The sequence below is a fragment of the Arachis ipaensis genome, chromosome B7, assembly GCF_059453495.1.
Source record: "Arachis ipaensis isolate K30076 ecotype BB chromosome B7, ASM5945349v1, whole genome shotgun sequence".
In the NCBI taxonomy this organism is placed as follows: domain Eukaryota; kingdom Viridiplantae; phylum Streptophyta; class Magnoliopsida; order Fabales; family Fabaceae; genus Arachis; species Arachis ipaensis.
Window position 1 is genome coordinate 1,040,443 of NC_142442.1, and position 21,204 is coordinate 1,061,646.

At 28.5% G+C, this 21,204-nt stretch overlaps 4 protein-coding genes across 4 annotated transcripts; 1 reads left to right on the forward strand and 3 right to left on the reverse strand.

The window, feature by feature from the left end:
• The first annotated feature begins 4,008 nt into the window (after positions 1-4,008).
• On the forward strand, positions 4,009-4,683 carry LOC148550118 (uncharacterized). The gene has a single exon (XM_088493541.1). The coding sequence runs from the start codon at positions 4,213-4,215 to the stop codon at positions 4,426-4,428; it is 216 nt and encodes a 71-aa protein (XP_088349667.1). The 5' UTR covers positions 4,009-4,212; the 3' UTR covers positions 4,429-4,683.
• A 2,226-nt stretch (positions 4,684-6,909) lies between these two features.
• On the reverse strand, positions 6,910-8,793 carry LOC107609710 (BTB/POZ domain-containing protein At1g55760). The gene is made up of 4 exons (XM_016311726.3): positions 8,496-8,793; positions 8,287-8,420; positions 8,078-8,196; positions 6,910-7,515 (listed from the first exon to the last, which is right to left on the reverse strand). The coding sequence occupies exons 1-4, from the start codon at positions 8,624-8,626 to the stop codon at positions 6,913-6,915; spliced, it is 987 nt and encodes a 328-aa protein (XP_016167212.1). The 5' UTR covers positions 8,627-8,793; the 3' UTR covers positions 6,910-6,912.
• Positions 8,794-9,585: 792 nt separating this feature from the next.
• Positions 9,586-11,540, reverse strand: LOC107606420 (BTB/POZ domain-containing protein At1g55760-like). Its single transcript, XM_016308485.2, has 3 exons — positions 11,410-11,540; positions 11,203-11,318; positions 9,586-10,188 (listed from the first exon to the last, which is right to left on the reverse strand). Exons 1-3 carry the CDS (start codon positions 11,528-11,530, stop codon positions 9,586-9,588), a joined length of 840 nt encoding a protein of 279 aa, XP_016163971.2. The 5' UTR covers positions 11,531-11,540.
• Positions 11,541-16,446: 4,906 nt separating this feature from the next.
• Positions 16,447-18,973, reverse strand: LOC107606421 (BTB/POZ domain-containing protein At1g55760). Its single transcript, XM_088493371.1, has 4 exons — positions 18,957-18,973; positions 18,106-18,248; positions 17,899-18,014; positions 16,447-17,247 (listed from the first exon to the last, which is right to left on the reverse strand). The coding sequence occupies exons 1-4, from the start codon at positions 18,971-18,973 to the stop codon at positions 16,642-16,644; spliced, it is 882 nt and encodes a 293-aa protein (XP_088349497.1). The 3' UTR covers positions 16,447-16,641.
• Between the last annotated feature and the right edge of the window lie 2,231 nt (positions 18,974-21,204).

Here is a 21,204-nt window from a genome sequence, read left to right on the forward strand (position 1 = left end):
ATGCATGCACAAGGTGAAATTCGAACCTCCAACACTTGCTTAAGCGGACGAGTGAGCTGACCAACCTAAGTTGGTTAGAGAGAGCTTTATTTTATTTCTTTTTTTATCAATAGATTGAACAACCCCCAATTCTAGATTACACAACACACCCACTCACACACACTAAAGGTTCTATTACTAAAGCTTTATTTGTTTGAGTGAGACAGTCACATTTACAATTTCTCATATATTGGGCTTTGACACATTTTTTTACCTTGAATTTAAAACATTTGTATGATGCGCTTTGTGGGCCCAATTTATTTTAGCCCAATTTAGCTTTGAGTCCAAAGAATTTGTTGGATAAAATCTGTAAACTCTTTGCAAAAACACAAACTACTCTGTATTGTGCTCATTTACCAAAAACAAAAATAGTTTAGTCGTTTTTGTCCAAAAGAAAAAGTGGTTTAGTCCCTTTGATAAAATATTCCCACTACAAAAAACCAAAAAAAATATTCCCATTGCAGATTAAGTTGGGCTAGTTTAGTGGTAAGTTCACTAATCGGTTCAAACAAGTGTGTACATGCAACAACTCATTGACCAGCGACAATCTTTTAAATGGAGCTCAGGACTGCGACGAATTCTGTAGACTAAAAAAAATATGGTTAAGATTATTATGCGAGTTCTGCGACAACCATTTTCTCTATATATATGTGTTATTAACTTATTCTATAAATGAAATTTTTATTAAATATATATGTTTTTTGTTTTAGTGATTGAGTTTATTAAATATACACACATTGTTTTATTGTAACAAACTCAACCACTTTACTATACATAACAGCTAGTAGTTAAAATTATTCATGTATGTGTTAATCCAATTTTGACAATAACGCACTAAAATAAATTTAATAACAAAAACACACTAAAAAAGCACCTTACGATGAAGTGTAGGTTTAGTTTATAATTGATAGGGTTGTTAAAAGGATAAAAACAGAAAACAAGATTTTAGTTTTTCTTTTCCTATCCGCAACTTTTCTTATATAAGCTTATAAAAGGCAAAGCATTATTTTCATCCGGTGACAAAGAAACCAATAATCTTTTTTCTTGTTCTTCTTAATTAATCTCTTGATAATCAAAAGATGTGCTGCTGCATAGGGAGGGTGTGCATGCTATGCACGTGCCTGGCTATGATAATTATCATTATTATATGTCTTTTTGGATTTGGAGTGTTCCAAAATGAGCTTGACAGGTTCAAAGACCAACTTAGTATCTGCCTTGATTGTGGTGGAGGAAGGCCCTTCTTGCCTTATGCTCCATCACCATCTCCCTAGCTCTTTTTTATTTTCAGTTAATTACTTTTTGAGAAAATGACAAATAGATATCTGACTTTTTGTCCCGCGAACATTTTCGTTCTTGACCATTGAAAAATACTTTTAAGTTTCTGACCTTCACAAAACTTGGACGGATCAGTCCCTGACGGAGGTATTTGGACGGATCAGTCCCTGACGGAGGCATTTGGACGGAAGGACTGATCCGTCCAAGTTTTGTGAAGGTCAGGGATTTAAAAGTATTTTTCAATGGTTAGAGACGAAAATGTCCGCAGGACAAAAGATTAGGGACCTATTTGTCCTTTTCTCTTACTTTTGTGTATTGTGTATAAACTTTAATTTTGATGTAATTACAGCTGTAAAATATTTTATATAGTTATTCAATCATATCTGTATTTTAAATGAGTATTCATACAATTAAAGTAAATAATAATATTAGGTTTAGTTTTCTGTTAGTTTTTATAATTTTATCAAATTTATAATTAGATTATTATATATTTTTTTAATTAGATCTTTATATTATTTTTAATTTTGTAATTAGATTCTTCTTGTATCAAAAACGTTAAAATTAACAGAATATTCTTTTCAAAAAATATGTGAAAAAATAATCTGTTAATTCTAATATTTTTTACACGGTTAAAAATCTAATACAAAATTAAAAATAATAAAAAAACTCAATTAAAAAAAATATATAAAAATCTAATTATAAATTTGATCAAATTATAAAAATTAATAAAATAATTAAATCTAATTTTATTGACATAACATTATGTGATTGAATGCGTCTATTAAAATTAAACTTTTATGTCTATACAATATGTAAAACTATAATAAAGCATTGGATACACTCATATATATAACCATGAAATGTTGCATCATGAGTTCATATCTCAAATACTAGTAGAATATAAGTTAAAGATTAATTGAAAATAATGTACAACGATTACTTGAATAAATTGAAAAATGTGAATTGATACATGCCTAGCCTAATTAATTAATTAGCTGCCTATGACTTACCTAATTCGAAGTTAAAAAGCGAACACAACAATAATAATATGACATAGAATTAGAGACATAATTAAGTTGTGGTTATCCTAAATAAGAGAATTAGAGACATAATTAAGTAGCGGTTATCCTAAATAATATGACAAAGAATTTTTGTGAAATTTCAAATAACTAAATAAGGCAATTCACAAGAACCATTTGTTAATTTTGCAATTACAATTATTTTTTCAAGGTCAGTTTTTTTTTTAGAAAAAAGAAAAACAGATCTCTAACTTTTGATTGTGAAGAAACTAAGTTCTTTAATAAAATTAATTTACAAAAATTAGGAACTTATCTAATAATATCTATAGTTAAATTTAACTGTTGAAAAAAGGGTTAAAAAACTAATCCTTTTAACTCAACTTTTTTCCTTTGCTTTTTCCAATTCTAAATTTTTTTATTTTGTACTATTCCTTAATTCCGACAGATTTTTTTATAATATTTCTTAATCAAACAAATTAAAAAATAATATTTAAACGAACTAATAAACTAACCATTACACTAATCTTAAAATTATGTTGGTTTGACTATAAGTTTTCCTGCATAAGCCCATGTTCTGAATGGGCTATGTTTATAATCATTACAAAAAAAATAAAGTGATGAGTGATGAATACAATTTTGTCCATAAACAAGATTATATAATACAATAAAATAAAATATAAAATATTAGGCCTTAAAAATACACAAAAAAAAAAAAAATGGAGTGAGCACGGATAGCGGGTATCCAATTATTCAAACCGAATCAATTCGTTCTTAATCGATTTAATTTAGTTTAGGTACATGTACAAAAAAAATATAAATCTGAATCAAATCGAACCAATTATATTTTAATCGGTTCAATTCTAATTTTATCTTAAATCCGAATTAAACCGACTTGGGCTCAACCCTAAAAGAAAAGTTGTGGGGGGAGTGTGAGTATGATTTGTTTAATGATTTGAAGAAAAAGCAAAGAGAGAGACGTTATTGTTAACGATGTGTGATTAAGTAACTGGAAACGTTTCATGGGGATGGAGTTGTGGAATAAAACAAGCAATTAGTCAGCTTCACGATGGACCCAATCACCTAATTTTTAGGCGCCATATCCCTCAACCTTGCTTTGCTATTTTATTGAAATTTTATAACTGACTCAATTAAACCACTTCACCACACTTCCCTCCTTTAACGCAACACCTTCTTCATGCCTATTCATAATCAAACAAACCCAATTTCACAATAATACACTACAATGCCAATAATTCATAAAATATAATATATATATATATATATATATATATATAGAGATGATTTATTACAGATTTAATTTATTTTATTATGACCATTTAATTATTATATATATAAATATATACAAATATTCAATAATTAATTTAGGAGCTAAATTTTAAAGTATATTTTTGTAATAAAACACACTTAAAAAGAAAGTAAAATAATACTAAACTTTTATAATATTATTTACTAATTAGATAAGATAAACTATTGAAATAGAGGGTATGGAAATAAGTATTTTAAAAAGTCTAAACAAATTAATAAATTCTTTAATTTAAATTATAAATTTAAAAATATCACAAAATATTTTTTCAAGATTAAATTTCCTTTTCTTTTTTTTTTTTTAATGTGTAAAGGGAAATAGTTTTTGTTAAATGGATTAGATAGCTTTCCTTATAAGCGAATAAAAAGCCTCAAAACGTTTTCATCACATTGTTGACACAGACACCACCTTTTTACTTCTTCTTCTTCTTCTTCTTAAATTCAGCATTCTTCTCACAAATTTTCTCAATCAACCCACCCGAGAATTTTCTCAGATCCGAGATACCCAGAAGGAAAAGATTCAAACTTTGGTGATTTCAGAGATTGTTGGTGAGAGATGTGTTGTGGGGCGAGAATATGCATGCTATGCACGTGCCTGGTTCTTGTGGTGATTGCCATTGGTTTTCTCTTTGGCTTCGGAGTTTTCAAGCATGGATTCCATAAGCTGAAGGACAGTGTTAGTTACTGCGATGATTGTGGTGGTGGTGGTGGTGGTGGTGGTGGAAGAGGAAGACCCTTCTTGGGTTATCCGGCGCCGCCACCATTGTTCTAGTTTCATTCAAATTAGTCCTTACTTTTTTATTGCTTTATTTTGTTCATCATTCTGTGAATTTCTTTCTTTTATTGTTTTTTTTAGGATATTGTGTATTGTAATTAGGATTCTTTTATTGGGATTCTAATCAATTACCGTTAATGTTTTTCCAGATTTATTAAGGTTAAGTATGCTGTTAATAGAAGTTTTTAAATTTCTTATTTTAATAAAAATATAATAAATATGATTTTTTTTAATTAAAATCTTAATGTATTATCCTTAATTTCTTCCAAATTTGCTCGATGAAATTGCTCAGCATTTTTTCTTTTTATTTTTTGTTACTGTTTATGTGTTTAGATTTATGATAGAAGTAAGACACATGGATTTGGATAATATGGATATTTGATAAGAATTTTCGAATTTGATGAGACAAAAAGGAAACAGAGAAAGGGGGTAACGGAATAACGGATCATTATACTAAAAATCCTTTTTTTTTTTTCGTTTCTTTTTTTTAAGATGGCTTTCGAGAGTTTAGCTTTATCTTGACAATTGTTCAAGCATATGTGTAAAAAAATTAGTAATATATTTTAAAATAAGAAATATAAAAAAAATGAATGCAATGGAGAATCGTGATTGGAGATTGGACGTAAGTTTTATCCAAAAGGAAGTGGTGTTCATCTTTCTATTGCTTAAGGGATATATATAGATATCAAATATAGGATCACTATGTGATTAATGATTAGAATTAGATAGATTATAGAAGTTCTTTGCGTACGTGTGTTTAGATCCGAAGTTGGTACTTGGCACTTGGCAGTTATCTCTTAACACGTCTTAGTACTAGACTAGATTCAATCGCACAATTATCTCTTTTTAGTTACCCAAGCTAATATAAACTACATCTCACAAACTCACAATGATGTAAAATTCTAAAGAGTAAAATTTGTTTTGACCCTTATTTTTCTTCAATTTAGATTTCTCACGCTTTAAAGATTGAAAAACTGAAAAATGACAATTTATTTTATATAAGTCTTTTTATAAAAATTTATAGCAAAAAAAGTTTACATTGTATTTTTTATTGTATTATAATACACGGAGACACGCATAAATATAAAATATAAAGTATTTTTTAGATAAATTGTAATAATATTTTGATATTAAAACATAAATTAATTTTTTAATTATTTTTAATATTTTATTTTAATTATATAAAATATTTAAAATATTTTTTGTTTTAATAAATAATAATATATATCATTTCTAAATTTATTTTAAAAATACATGTTAAAAATAAGATTGGACACCAGACGCGTGTCGACAGTGTGAGTCGTATCTCACACATAAACCCATTAACGAGTGTGGTGTCCAACACATGAACACATTAACTCAACAAGTGTCCATGCTTCATACCTAGTACTACTACATAGAGCCATTATACTCTTTTAGGCTTTGTTTGGATATAAGAAAGAAAATAGAAGAAAAGAAAATAAGAGGAAAGAAAATGGGAGGAAAGAAAATAGAAGGAAAAGTAGATTTATTTATGTGTTGTTTGAATGAAGAGAAAATGAATGGAAAGAAAATAGAAAGAAAAATTTTTTTGTTTGGATAAGAAGAAAAGTGAGAAGAAAAAAAATTATAATGGTATAAAATTACATTAATGCCCTTATAATAAAATAAAGTATAAATATTTTTATTTATTTATGTTTTATTACATTTTATGAATATTATAAAATATTATAATTTTATAAATTATTTATCTAATACATATATAATGTTTAAATGTAAATCTTTATTATAATAATGTATTAAAACTATTAAAACTAAATTTATATTAATAATTATTATTAATAATAGAATTAGAGATAATATTGTAAATACATCAAAAGTAACATTTTTCTTCTTGTTTTCATGCTTCTAATGGATGGAAAAAAATTTTGTAGGACCCACACCAAAATTTTCTTTTTTTCCCATTTTCTTTGGTATCCAAACAAAGAAAAATAAAATTTTCCACTTATTTTCCTTCCACCACTTTTCTCTCCTCTTATTTTTCCTAAAACCAAACATAGTGTTAGTCTTTTGTCGCACAAATATTTCATTTATTAAAATTTATGTCCTTTATTCGGTGGAACAGACAATAAAAATGATATATCATGTATTTATGTGCGTTGTGCTTAAAAAAAAAATTAATAATCATTACTTATAAGGCTTCAATTTAATGTATTCTCACTTCCAATCTATTCATTATAATTCCTTATTAGTCAATGCTAATGTCACTCTTAGATATTTAATTGAAATATGACATTATATATATATTTATATCTATGTATTTAAAAAAATTGGACTAATTTGATGTGAATTTTGATCTCCTTCACATTTGTCTCTGAGTTATATTTTTACAATTTTTTTAACTATCAAATTAAATTGATTTATTTACCCAATTTGATGGAAATTAAATAAGTTAGGTACATTGAATTAGGACAAAAGGTATAATCAAAAGAAAGAAGAACTTCAAAAACCATTCCAGACACTAAGAACTTCATAAAAGATTTGAGTGATCAAATCTCTATCTGCAGTTTGCAAGAATACAATGAAATCATCTCTAATGTCAAATATCTTTCCAAACTTCACAAGATATTGCATGCAACTAATCTTCAGCTTTGGCAATCCATACAAATATGCATTCTGAAGCCTCTCAAGAACATTGCTTGAATCAATATCCTCTACAAGGCTCTCATGACACACATCTCTTAAATCACAAATGTCATACTTATCTGCAGCACGAACAAGTTCCAATCTATGCATTAGAAATTCTTGGTGTTCAATGATGCCATAAAGGTAGTTTATAAATGCTTGGCAAGATTCAGTTGACATGTCTGAGATGTTTATGGTGGAATCATCATTCTCTTTAAGATCATGAGAGAACATGCTACGAAACACAGGCGATCGAGCAGCAAGAACTGCGCGATGAGCTCCAATGCTTCCATCTGAAGCATTTATTGTTATGTCAGTGTGCATTCCTTCCATTAACATTCGACTGAGAGATTCAAGAGCTGCTGAATTTGATCTTTGCTGCATAATTCTGTTAGGCCAAATAGAACAAATATCTTCTCCCTGTGTTCATAAGTATGAACTATTAGATAGAAAACACATAGTTAAATTCCTCTCTCAGTTACTATAATTTCATTAAATCTGAAATTAAATGCTTATAGTTCAAAAACTTTCAATTATATTCTTGTACTGTTTTGAATTTTGTAATTAAGTTTTTGTTGTACAAAAGAACATTAGAATTAACATAATATTCACATCCAAATTGAAGTTAGCAACACTTAAGCCTTAAGGGCTAAATTTCTATACCCTAAACTATCGAAATTTAATTACAAATTTGATAAAACTATAAAAACGGACAGTATAATAGTAGAAGAGACTCTAAAAATAACATACAGTTAAATTACTTACTATAATTTCATCGAATTTATAATTAAATGTTTATAATTCAAAAGCTTTTAATCTGGTTCCTACTGTTTTGAATTTTGAAACCTAAGTCTTTATTGTACTAGAACATTTATCTCCAAATTGAAATTACCACTCTAAATTATTGGAATTTAATTAAAAATTTGATAAAACGATAATTACGAACAGTATAATAGTAGAAAGGATTCTAAGAATAACATACATTTGAAGATGAAGTTTTCAAATCGAGAAACTCAACATGAATAATGAATCTCCCTGGAAGTGGAACCTCAATTCCCCACACAAATCCTTCTCTGCTGCTCAGCAATTTGTCTCTTACCTCTGCATCAAAACAAGAAACCATTGAAATGTTAAAGCAGAAACAGAGACTAACCTATATGTTGTTGTATTTCAAAATAGAATTAAGAAAACCTAATTGAGCCAAGGCCTTGCGATCTTTGACAGAGCTAAGCAGGCGAATGACGAAAGATGAAAGTGGAAGATTGTTCGTTGCTTCTGGAAACAACTTAACACAAGAAACTCTGTTCCTCTCCACAGATAAATGCCTGAAAAGATAAGATAATTATATTATTATTATCCAGAAGAGAAGGTGCTAACTGCTAAGTGTTAATAAGAGTTACCAGTTCCAGATGGCTATGGTGAAAGGATCGGATTTGCGATAAGTGCATGAAGCTAAATTGTCGATTCTCCATTGTGCAAGACGACAAGTCGTTTCAACTCTGTATGCAGAATCCTTCATATTCATGTTCATCTTCCAATTTCATTGATGCAACGCTTCTTTCATCTCATCCTACTCTCTTTGTTTTTATTTATTAGTCATAAATAAAAATGAACTAAGTAGTGTGATGTGTTCATCTTTGTACATCATTGTTTTATTTATATTATAAATTAAATTTTATATCAACAATGTAAATAATTATTCAAAAAAAAATATAATTATATAAAATATTTTATATTATAAATATCAGTACATTAAAATTAAATTCTTAAATGATATACTAACATATTATTCATTTGCTTGTGTTATAATGTGATTGGATTTTTCTTGATTTACGTGTTTGCTTTGGTGATGTCTTTTGTAAGTCAAGTGTTGTGACTTGTGACTCTCCTATTGGCTATTGGGTATTATTGGAAGAGTAAAGACTAAAATGAACACGCAGAATGTGCTTTCAAAGCAAAGTATCGAATCACTTTCATGATTGGGCCACAATGTTACTAAGCCCAATATAAATATCATAATTGGGCCACAATGTTCTCTCTCAGAGAAATAGATTGAAAGAAGTAACTTCACTCCACTTAACCTGAAAGCTTGACCTGTCCAAAAAGAACCTGTATTTGGACAATACAAAAAAACATGCAGGCTTGGAGAACAAGCTGTCAGGGGCTGCCATTTTCTCTGTATAAAGGACCAAAAAAAGCAAAAAAAAAAGGACATTTTTTTTTAAAATAACACATTTTCAAGTTTTAACAAGTATTAGAATTCAAATCTCGCCTTATGTATGTAACAATCAATCTATTAGTCAGCAGCAGACCTTAAATAAAATTTAGATCCGCGATGGACTAATGCTTAACTTATCGAATTAGAAGATACCATGAACAAATAAAAAAAAAATCCATTCAAGTAATAGAACTGCATCCATCAAATGGGAACAAATCTTTTAAGTAATAAAAACAAGCTATTTCTCTATGCTTATTTGAGGTGGAAAAAAATTAAGAGCCTTTACAGACACTAAGAGCTTCACCAAGGAGTTGAATAACCAAATCCTTATCTACAGTTTGCAAGAATGCATTGAAATCATCTTTAATGTCAAATATCCTTCCAAACTTGACAAGATATTGCATGCAATGAAGCTTCAGCTTTGGCAATTGATACATATATGAATCCTGAAGCCTCTCAAGAACATTGCTTGAATCAATATCCTCTGCAAGGCTCTCACTGCATACATCTCTTAAACCACAAATGTCATATTTGTTTGCCGCATGAAGAAGCTCCAATCTATGCTTGAAAAATTCTTCATCTTCAATGATACCATAAAGATAGTTTATGAATGCTTGACAAGATTCTATTGACATGTCTGAGATGTTTATGTTGGAATCATGATTCTCTTTTAGATTGTGTTTGAACATGCTATGAAAAACAGGTGATCGAGCAGCAAGAACTGCGCGGTGAGCTCCAATGCTTCCATCTGAAGCATTTATTGTTATGTCAGTATGGATTTTTTCTGTCAGCATTCGACCAACAGATTCAAGAACTGCAGAATTTGGTTTCTGATTCATGATTTTGGTAGGCCAAATGGAACAAACATCTGTTCCCTGTGTTTCAAGCAAATATGATTTTGTTTCAATGATTTGAATATCTTAAAAACTTGATAACAAGTACGTTATATATTAAAATTAGTCACTAAAATTATTAGATATTAAGATAAAATACATATTGAAATATTGAAAATAAATTAAGTAATATATATATTTTTATACCATAAAAAGTAACTGATTTTAATATAGATATAGTATTTTTGTATATTCAGTTATGTAAGATTTTTAATTTTCATGTATTGACAGTATAAAATAATTTTACATGTGCATCTAATTATGTCACAACACGTTAATAAAAATAATTTCTTTTTATAGTAGAGGTGTGAATAGTGGTTCTAAAAAATAGACTTTTTACACTGTTACGCTAAAGACATAAGTAAATATGAGTCATGAAATCAAGATACAAAACCATTACCATAAAATCATTTTGAGATATATTGTTAGACGAGTTAATACTTAATTTGGTCTCTGAACTTGCATGCGAGTCTCAATTTAGTTCTTGAAATTTTAATTATCTCTATTTAGTCCCCAAATTTTATAAGCGTGCCTCACATTAGTCTCTAAGACGATTTTTAGTTAAAAAACGTTAATAGAGCGTTGAAATGAACAATCAAATGCCACACTGAAACATGTAACATGATGTAGTTTTAGTTTTGACATTCAAATAGCTCAAAAATGATGTCGCATCACTTGTTTTGTTAAGTAAAGTTTCAATAAACACCACTTATGATGTTGTTTTTTTGTTATTTGAGTGTCAAAAACAAAACGACATCATTTCACAGAGTCTAGTGTCGCATCCGCCTATCCATGACAGCGTTCTATTAACGTATATACATTGAAAATTCTTTCAAGGACTAACATGAGTCATGTTTGCAAAGTTTGGAGACTAAATAAAGGCAATTAAAATTTTAGAGACTAAATTGAGCTTCGTATGCAAATTCAGGGATGAAATTGAGTATTATCTCATTGTTAGACAATCTAAATAGTACGATTAATAATAGAAGTACATACATTTGGAGATGAAGCTTTCAAATCGAGAAACTCAAGGTCGATAATAAATCTCCCTGGAAGTAACCCAACTTTCCACTCAAATCTTTCTCCTTGTTTAAGCAATTTATCTTTTACCTCTGCATCAAAATGAGAAAAACCATTGAAATTTTAAAGCTATATCTTATTGTATTTCAAATAATTCAATGCAGAAAGTGTGTTTATGATGACCTAATTTAGCCAAGACCTTGCGATCTTTGGCAGAGTCAATTATTCGAATAACGAAAGACGCAATGGGAACCTTGTCCCTTATTTTCGCAGACAACGTGATACAAGAAGCAGCCCAATCCATAGAAAAATTCCTGAAAAGATAAGATAAAGTGAGTTATATTATGTTACATCTGAGTAAAATAACAAATAAATATTTGAAAATTTAAATTTAAGACGAATTACACTTTAAAACAATACTAATAAAATTTTATACAATAATAGATATAGACACATTATCTTCAAATTATCTCTTATGATCAAGGTAAAAAGTTTTAATTTGAACTTCACTTATTCATATATGTTTTCGTGAAGAATTTTGTTGGTATTTTTTTTAGGGTTTAACTACTCTATCGATTCTTATAGTTTCACGAATTTTTAATTAGATCTTTATACTTTTTTTTCTTTTTAATTGAGTCTCTGTATCCTATCAGATTTTGTAACTAAATTTCTAGCGTGACAAAAACATTGGAATTTTATCTGTTTATCTGTTAATTACAAAATCTGATATAGTGTAGGACTCAATCAAAAAGAAAAAAATATATAAAAACCTAATTGAAAATTCAGTAAAATGATAAAGATCGATAGAATAATTAAACTTTTTTTTAGAAATTAATATGTCAAAATGTAAATATTTGAGCTTATTTATCAATTTGATTATAAACAGTGAAATTTCTACAAACATTATATGTGCGTTTATGGATAGTGTTAAGAGTTACCAGTTCCAGATGGCGATGGTGAAAGGATCGGATTCGCAAAGATAATAGTCACCGAAATTGAATGTGCATTGTGCTTGTGCAAGACGACAAGTAGTTTCGATTTTGCATCTGGAATAATGTTCTTTCATGTTCCTGCAAGTCACATTCCAATTTCATTGATGCAATCAACAAAACGTTCAACACACACACTCAAACATCCATCCTCACTTCTTTCATCTCATCTTCCTCTCTTTGTTGCCTTGGCAATTATTTTAGGGTATAATCATAAACCCTAAGAAGTAAGAACAATTTTAGGGAAGAATTTAAATTACACAATTTTAGGTTAAGGATGAATCTAATGAGATGTTACATGCACGATATTCAAGCATTCGACATTTACTCGAGCAGAATAAAAAAACCGATCACTCGACTAACTTTAAGTTGGTTATAATTTTTATTATTTTAAGGTGAAGTCGAGTTCGTGAAGTTAATATTTGAAAGCTGTTAAATGAAAATTTAGTCAAATCAGTCAAATTATTTAACAGTTCTCAGGTATCAACTTTATATGAAGTTGACTGCACCTGAGTTTCCACATTTATTTTAATCACTGACATATTAGAGATTTATTAGAGAAAACCTGGAAAGAAGAGGTTCTGGATCGGTACGACGAGAATTTTGTTGAAGAGTATGGAGCGGTACCTGCTTTGCAGAAGACTGAATAATATCCAAGTCAAACAAATTTTTAGGTTAAATGCGAAAAATATGATGAGTATATGCTGCGTTAATTAATCATACCTACTGGAAGCTTTTATAGCTCCCTTGTTTTTATTTTTGAATTTAAAACCATAAAAACATGATTTAAACTTAAAAAGGTCGTTATGGTAGTCAGTTGTTTTGTGATATCAATTTGTTATGTTTGTTAGATATGCTTGCTTTATATAAAAATATACTTTTCAATTGCAATTCAACTTTAATTAATTATCTTCAGTAAAATCTTGTCCAGCCTATATAGTTTTCAAGTAATTGATGACCTTATGGCACAGTGTAATACTCCTTTAATTTTATTATTTTTTGAATGGGTTGAGCTTGAGAGATATTTAATTATTATATATATATTGTTAAAAAGCTAAGGGAGATAGAACAATAAAAAACAAAATCATGTGTATTCAAGTTATATAAAATGATACAATATCAAAAATATTTATAGATATTATAAGAATTAAAATAATAAAAATTAATTAATTTTAATATATTTTAATATATATGAAAAAAAATAATTGATGATTGTAAATTAAGTTGACTTCGTCATGTATATACATACGTATCATTTGACTTGACGAGTTACGAGTCCCGAGTCACGAGTAAAGTAGTGAACCATGAATTGAACGTAGTGTACGTACGTATAGCTAGGTTAATTCAAAGCTTAATGCTTCGAAAAATCAATGGCGACTATGCTTGGTGTTTCTCGACTAACACATTGAATTGAAAGGGCAGGCATAAAGAAATTAAAGTCCCAAAATTTAATTTAGGATAATTTTTTTTGGGTGACATAATTTAGGATAAATTAGTTGAACAAGTAGTATATTCAATTTTTTTTAATAAAAATATAGGACATTAATTAGTTATACTTACGGGTGGCAAACAGGGAAGTCCGTCCCGTCAGAAGCCTGTCTTTTGACGGGTTGGCCCGTTCTGCCCTGCTTAATGAGTCGATTCTAAAATTTCATCCCGCCCTGCTTAATTGCGGGCTGGTGGGCTGACGGACTAATTAAACTCGCCAAAACTCCTCTTTTTTTTTATTATTATCTACTGAATAATATACATTATTTCATAACTATATTAATAAATTTATAATTATAAATATCTAATAAATATGATTATAGACCAAGTTTTCATTCCAAACATAATTATAAATATTGTCTTCAAAGCAAAATAAACATAATCCAAAATATAATTATAAATATTGTCTCCAAAGCAACATAAATATAATCTAAAACACTTAATTTTCATCTTTATACTCTTATAAGTTGGGTTGGGAGAAGTTGTATTTTGTCCAAAAAATTACAAAAATATTCCCTTGCTAGAAAAAACTAAATCTTTATTGTTCCATATACTTTTCCTTAACATAATATTCACATCCAAATTAAAGTTAAGGGCTAAATTTCTATACCCTAAACTATCAGAATTTAATTACAAATTTGACAAAACTATAAAAACGGCTAGTATAATAGTAGAAGAGATTCTAAGAGTATACAATTAAAAAACATACAATTAAATTACTTACTATAATTTCATTAAATTTATAATTAAATGTTTATAATTCAAAAGCTTTTAATCTAGTCCCTACTGTTTTGAACTTTAAAATCTAAGTCTTTATTGTACTAGAATATTTATCTCCAAATTAAAATTACCACTCTAAATTATTGGAATTTAATTACAAATTTAATAAAACGATAAGGACGAACAGTATAATAGTAATAGTAGAAGGGATTCTAATTAATACATTTGAAGATGAAGTTTTCAAATTGAGAAATTCCACATGAATAATAAATCTCCCTGGAAGTAGAACTTCAATTCCCCACACAAATCCTTCTCTGTTGATCAGCAATTTGTCTCTTCTGCATCAAAACAAGCACCATTGAAATGTAAAAACAAAACAGAGGCTAAGCTATATGTTGTTGTATTCATGTTCATCTTCGAAAACCTTCACTTCTTTCATCTCATCTTCCTCTCTTTGTTTTTATTTATTAGTCATAAATAAAAATGAACTAAGTAGTTACATCATTGTTTTATTTATATTATAAATTTAATTTTGATGTATAATTAGTTTTATATGTACATCTAATTATGTAACGCCACATTAATCAAAATAATTATTTTTTGAAAAGTATATCCAACCAACTTTAAATTAGCCAACAATAAAACAACTTAATTAATTATAAATATAATAATTAATTTTATTTATTTATGATTTAAAATATTGGTTATTAAATGTTTCACCACATTTAAATTAGAATATTATTGCAATTGCAACGTGAATCACGAAAACTGATTCAATTAGCTTCCGTCTCTTCACCCTCATTCCCTTTTCAAATGCCTAAAATATGATAAATTAAAAAATAGATTCAGAACTATCTAATTTACAAAGAAAAGAAATATCTTAATACCTAGCATAAACATTATCCACGTAAAAATTTTAAATTCACCTTAGACTTTTGACTGAAACCATCTTGATTCCTATCATTGTTGTTATTTTTTATATTACCAGTAGATCAAAATTATATTCTTAAATTATATGCTAATATATTATTCATTTGTACACACAGTCTTGCATGTATTGCTTGTGTTATAATGTGATTGGATTTTTCTTGATTTACGTGTTTGCTTTGGCGATGTCTTTTGTAAGTCAAGTGTTGTGACTTGTGACTCTCCTATTGGCTATTGGGTATGATTGTAAGAGTAAAGACTAAAAAGAACATGCAGAATGTGCTTTCAAAGCAAAGTATCCAATCACTTTAGAAGCAGCACAATTTGGGTTGGGCTATACTAAGCCCAATATAAATATTTCGTAATTGGGCCACAATGTTACTAAGCCCAATATAAATATCATAATTGGGCCACAATGTTCTCTCTCAGAGAAATAGATTGAAAGAAGCAACTTTACTCCACTTAACCTGAAGGCTTGACCTGTCCAAAAAGAACCTGTATGTTTGGCAATACCAAAAAATCATGCAGGCTTGGAGAACAAGCTGTCAGGGCCTGCCATTTTCTCCGTATAAAGAAAAAAAAAAAAAACAAAAAAGGACTTTTTTTTTTTAAATATAATCATGGTTCTGAAAATTGAACCAGTCCGGTCAGTCAAATTGGTTCAACTGAGAACCGGCAATGCAAGCGATTCGGTCTTCCACCTATAAGGTCCAGTTTGGGTAACTAACTTAATTAAACTCCTTTTGATAAAATAACTTAAACAATAAATGACTCTGTTAAAAGTAACTTATAAATAAGTTATTTTGTGTTTTGATTTTTAACTCTAAAAGTGCTTAATTTAAAGAAATGTAATGAAAAGTAGAAGTATTATGAGAGAAGTCATTTTTTTTAACTTCTCTATAAGCTCCAAAATAGCTTCTTAGAAAGTTGCAATTTGGTTTTGAAAATTGCACCCGACATTAATACTACTACTTTTCATAAGTCAAAAGTTAAAAAAAGCTACTTCTAGAGTTTCCCAAACGGGCCCTAAGTAAATAACACATTTTCAAGTTTTAAAAAGGACTAGGATTCGAATCTAACCTCATGCATATAACAATTTATTGATCAACAGCAGACTTTAAATAAAACTCAAATCTGCGATGAATTAGTGTTTAACTTATCGAATTAGAAGATACTGTAAACAAAAAAAAAATTCATTCAAGTAATAGAACTGCATCCATCAAATGGGAACAAATCTTTTAAGTAATCAAAACAAGCTATTTCTCTATGCTTATTTGAGGAGGAAAAAAAATTAAGAGCCTTTCCAGACATTAAGAACTTCACCAAGGAGTTGAATAACCAAATCCTTATCTACAGTTTGCAAGAATGCATCGAAATCATCTTTAATGTCAAATATCCTTCCAAACTTGACAAGATATTGCATGCAATGATGCTTCAGCTTTGGCAATTGATACAGATATGAATCCTGAAGCCTCTCAAGAACATTGCTTGAATCCATATCCTCTGCAAGGCTCTCACTGCATACATCTCTTAAATCACAAATGTCATATTTGTCTGCGGCATGAAGAAGCTCCAATCTATGCTTGAAAAATTCTTCATCTTCAATGACACCATAAAGATAGTTTATGAATGCTTGACAAGATTCTATTGACATGTCTGAGATGTTTATGGTGGAATCATCTTTCTCTTTTAGATTGTGTTTGAACATGCCATGAAAAACAGGTGATCGAGCAGCAAGAACTGCGCGGTGAGCTCCAATGCTTCCATCTGAAGCATTTATTGTTACGTCAGTATGGATTTTTTCTGTCAGCATTCGACCAACAGATTCAAGAACTCCAGAATTTGGTTTCTGATGATTCATGATTTTGGTAGGCCAAATGGAACAAACATCTTTTCCCTGTGTTTCAAGCAAATATGATTTTGTTTCAACGATGTGAATATCTTGAAAGCTTAACATATTCAACAAGTACGCTGTATATTAAAATTAGTCACTAAAATCAGTTATTAATATAAAGGGTTATGTTACATGTACTAAAATCAAACACCAAAGTCAGCTATAAGTATAAAATATATATTGAAATTTAAATACACATTGAAAATAAATTAAACAACACATGTATTTATATACAAATACATTAATGATTGATTTTAGTAACTGATTCTGGTATACAAATAGTATTTTTCTAATATAAAATATACATTAAAAATAAATTAAGCAACATATATATTTTTATACCATAAAAAATAGCTGATTTTAATATAGATATAGTATTTCTGTATATCCAGTTATGTAAGACTTTTAATTTTAATATATCGACAGTATAAAACAATTTTACATATGCATCTAATTACATAATGATACGTCAATAAAAATAACAATTAGTCGTTCTAAAAAATAGATGTAATTAAACGACTTTTTACATTGTAACACTAAAGACATAAGTAAATATGAGTCATGAAATCAAGATGCAAAACCACTATAATAAAATTATTTTGAGATAAATTGTTAGACAATCTAAATAGTACTATGAATGATAGAAGTACATACATTTGGAGATGAAGCTTTCAAATCGAGGAACTCAAGGTCAATAATGAATCTCGCTGGAAGTGACCCAACTCTCCAGTCAAATCTTCCTCCTTTTTTAAGCAATTTATCTTTTACCTCTGCATCAAAATGAGAAAAACCATTGAAATTTTAAAGCTATATCTTATTGTATTTCAAATAATTCAATGCAGAAAGTGAGTTTATGATGACCTAATTTAGCCAAGACCTTGCGATCTTTGGCAGAGTCAATGATTCGAATAACGAAAGACGTAATGGGAACCTTCTTGTCCCTTATTTTCGCAGACAACGTGACACAAGAAGCAGTCCGAATAATCCAATCCACAGAAAATTTCCTGAAAAGATAAGATAAAGTGAGTTATATTATGTTATATTAGAGTAAAATAATAAATAAATATTTAAAAATTTAAATTTAAGACAGATTAGTCTTTAAAAAAATACTAATAAAATTTTATACGATAGCTAGTAGATATGGACACATTATCTTCAAATTATCTTTTATGATCAAGATAAAAAGGTTTTAATTTGAACTTCACTTATTTATATATGTTTTCGTGAAGAATTTTGTTGGTATTTTTTTTAGAGTTTAAATACTCTATCGATTTCTATAGTTTTACTGAATTTTTAATTAGATCTTTATATTTTTTTCTTTCTAATTGAGCCTCTATATCATATCAGATTTTGTAACTAAATATCTAGCAATGACAAAAACATTGGAATTTTAACTATACAAAATATTCAATCAAGTGTTAGGCATATTTGTTTTGTTTAACAGAATATTTTGTTAATTTCAACATTTTTGTCACGACAAAAATTTAATTACAAAATTTGATACAGCGTAGGGATTCAATCGAAAAGAAAAAAAAATATAAAATTCTAATTGAAAATTTAATAAAATTATAAAGACAGATAAAATAATTAATTTTTTTTTAGAGACTAATCTCTCGAAATGTAAATCTTTGAGCTTATTTATCAATTTTATTATAAAAAGTGAAATTTCTACAAACGTTAGTTATGCGTTTATGGATGGTGTTAAGAGTTACCATTTCCAGATGGCCATGATGAAAGGATCGGATCGGTAAGAATAGTAGTCATCGAAATTGGGTGCGCAGTGTGCCTGTGCAAGACGACAAGTAGTTTCGACTTTGCATCTGGAATGTTCGTCCTTGTTCCTGCAAGTCACGTTCCATTTATTTTAGGGTATAATCATAAACCCTAAGAAGTAAGAACAATTTTAAGGAAGAATTTAAACTACACAATTTTAGGTTAAGGATGAATCTAATGCGGATTTGAGCTCCATTTAACGGTTTGTTATTGGCTAATGAGATGTTACATACACGATATTTAAATATTTGACATTTATTAAGTAGAATAAGTGCATGTTTGAGCGCCATTATTTTGTTAAAAAAAGATCTTTTTTTATTTTTTAACGTGTTTGGCAAATTTTTAGTAGTAAAAGTAAAAGCACTGGTAAAATCAAAAAAAGATCTTTTTTGAGAAGCTGTAATTTACATCTTTTTTTAAAAGATCTTTTTTCGTGTAACAAATGAACAAAAAAAGTATTTTTATATTGTTATACCCAAACATAATTGATACATAAAAAGACCTTTTTACATGAGATATCTAAATATAAAATTACTTTTACTTCTCTATAAAATCTTTTAAAATAATATAACTCGAAAAAAGATCTTTTCTCAAAAGTTCACCCAAACAAACCCTAGACTGATCACTCGACCAACTCAGATGATTACAATTTTTATTATTTTAATCACTAACATATATACTAGTATATGAGCAAGAGATTTATTAGAGAAAACCTGGAAAGAACTTCTTGATCGATACGGCGACGACGATTTGGTTGAAGCATTATTGGAGAAGACTGAATAATATCCAAGTCAAAAAAATCTTTTAGGTTAAATGCGAAAAATATGAGTATATGTTGCGTTGAATTAATCATACCAGGAAGCTTTTATTATAGCTCCCTTGTTTTTATTTTTGAATTTAAAACATAAAAACATGATTTAAACTTAAAAGGTCGTTATGGTAGTCAGTTGTTTTGTGATATCAATTTGTTATATTTGTTAGACATGCTTGCTTTATATAAAAGAGTCCCGTTAAGGAGAGAAGAAGAAGATGAATAAACAGAATAAATTATTATTGTGGTGAAACATAATTTTGAAAGATTAGTTATGACAAAAGCAGTACTGTTGTGAAGTATAGGGCTCAAATCATAAAGAAGCTAACCATGCTTGAATCTGATATATCCGAAGAAAAATAAGAAGAAGAGGATGATGATATCATCAGTGAGAAGAGGCTTGAAGGAATGGAAGAAAGCGAAGAAAGAGAGGCACGAAAACAGCGACAGCAACTTTAGGCTGAGCGTCGGAGAACGAGACGCATCGAGCTGACCGGCAGAGGTGAGAACGGTGTCGGTAGGAGGATCCGGCAGCCTTGGTATAACGGACGAAAAATTCAGTGACCCGATGAGAACTGGAGAAGATGACGATGAGTTTTGGACGTGTATTGGAGGTTACGGTAGTGTGAATGAATTTAAATACTAATCTTAATTTTCAAATTTCAAAATTTAAAATTAAATAATTAATTAATGATCTGATTTTTAATTTTATTTTTATTTTTTTTATTTATTGTACATTAATACACAATTAATATTGATTTTCAATACTTTCCCTATATAAAAATATACTTTTCAATTACAATTCAACTTTAAATAATTATCTTTAGTAAAATCTTTTCCAGCCTATATAGTTTTCAAGTAATTGATGACCTTATGGCACAGTGTAATACTCCTTTAATTTTATTAATTTTTGAATGGGTTGAGCATGAGAGATATTTAATTATTATATATATATTGTTAAAAAGATAAGAAAGAACAATAAAAAAAATCGTGTATATTAAATTATATAAAATGATATAATATAAAAAATATTTATAGATGTTATAAAAATTAAAATAATAAAAACGTAATATTTTATAATAAATATTTAGATATATTAAATAATTCTAATAAAAATTAATTGGTCTTAATATATATATATATATAAACTAATTGATGATTGTAAATTAAGTTGACTCCGTCATCTATATGCGTATCATTTGACTTGACGAGTCACGAGTCAAGTAAAGTAGTGAACCATGAATTGAACGTAGTGTACGTACGTATAGCTAGGTTAATTCAAAGCTTAATGCTTGAAAAAATCAATGGCGACTATGCTTGGTGTTTCTCGACTAACACATTGAAAAGGCAGGCATAAAGAAATTAAAGTTCCAAAT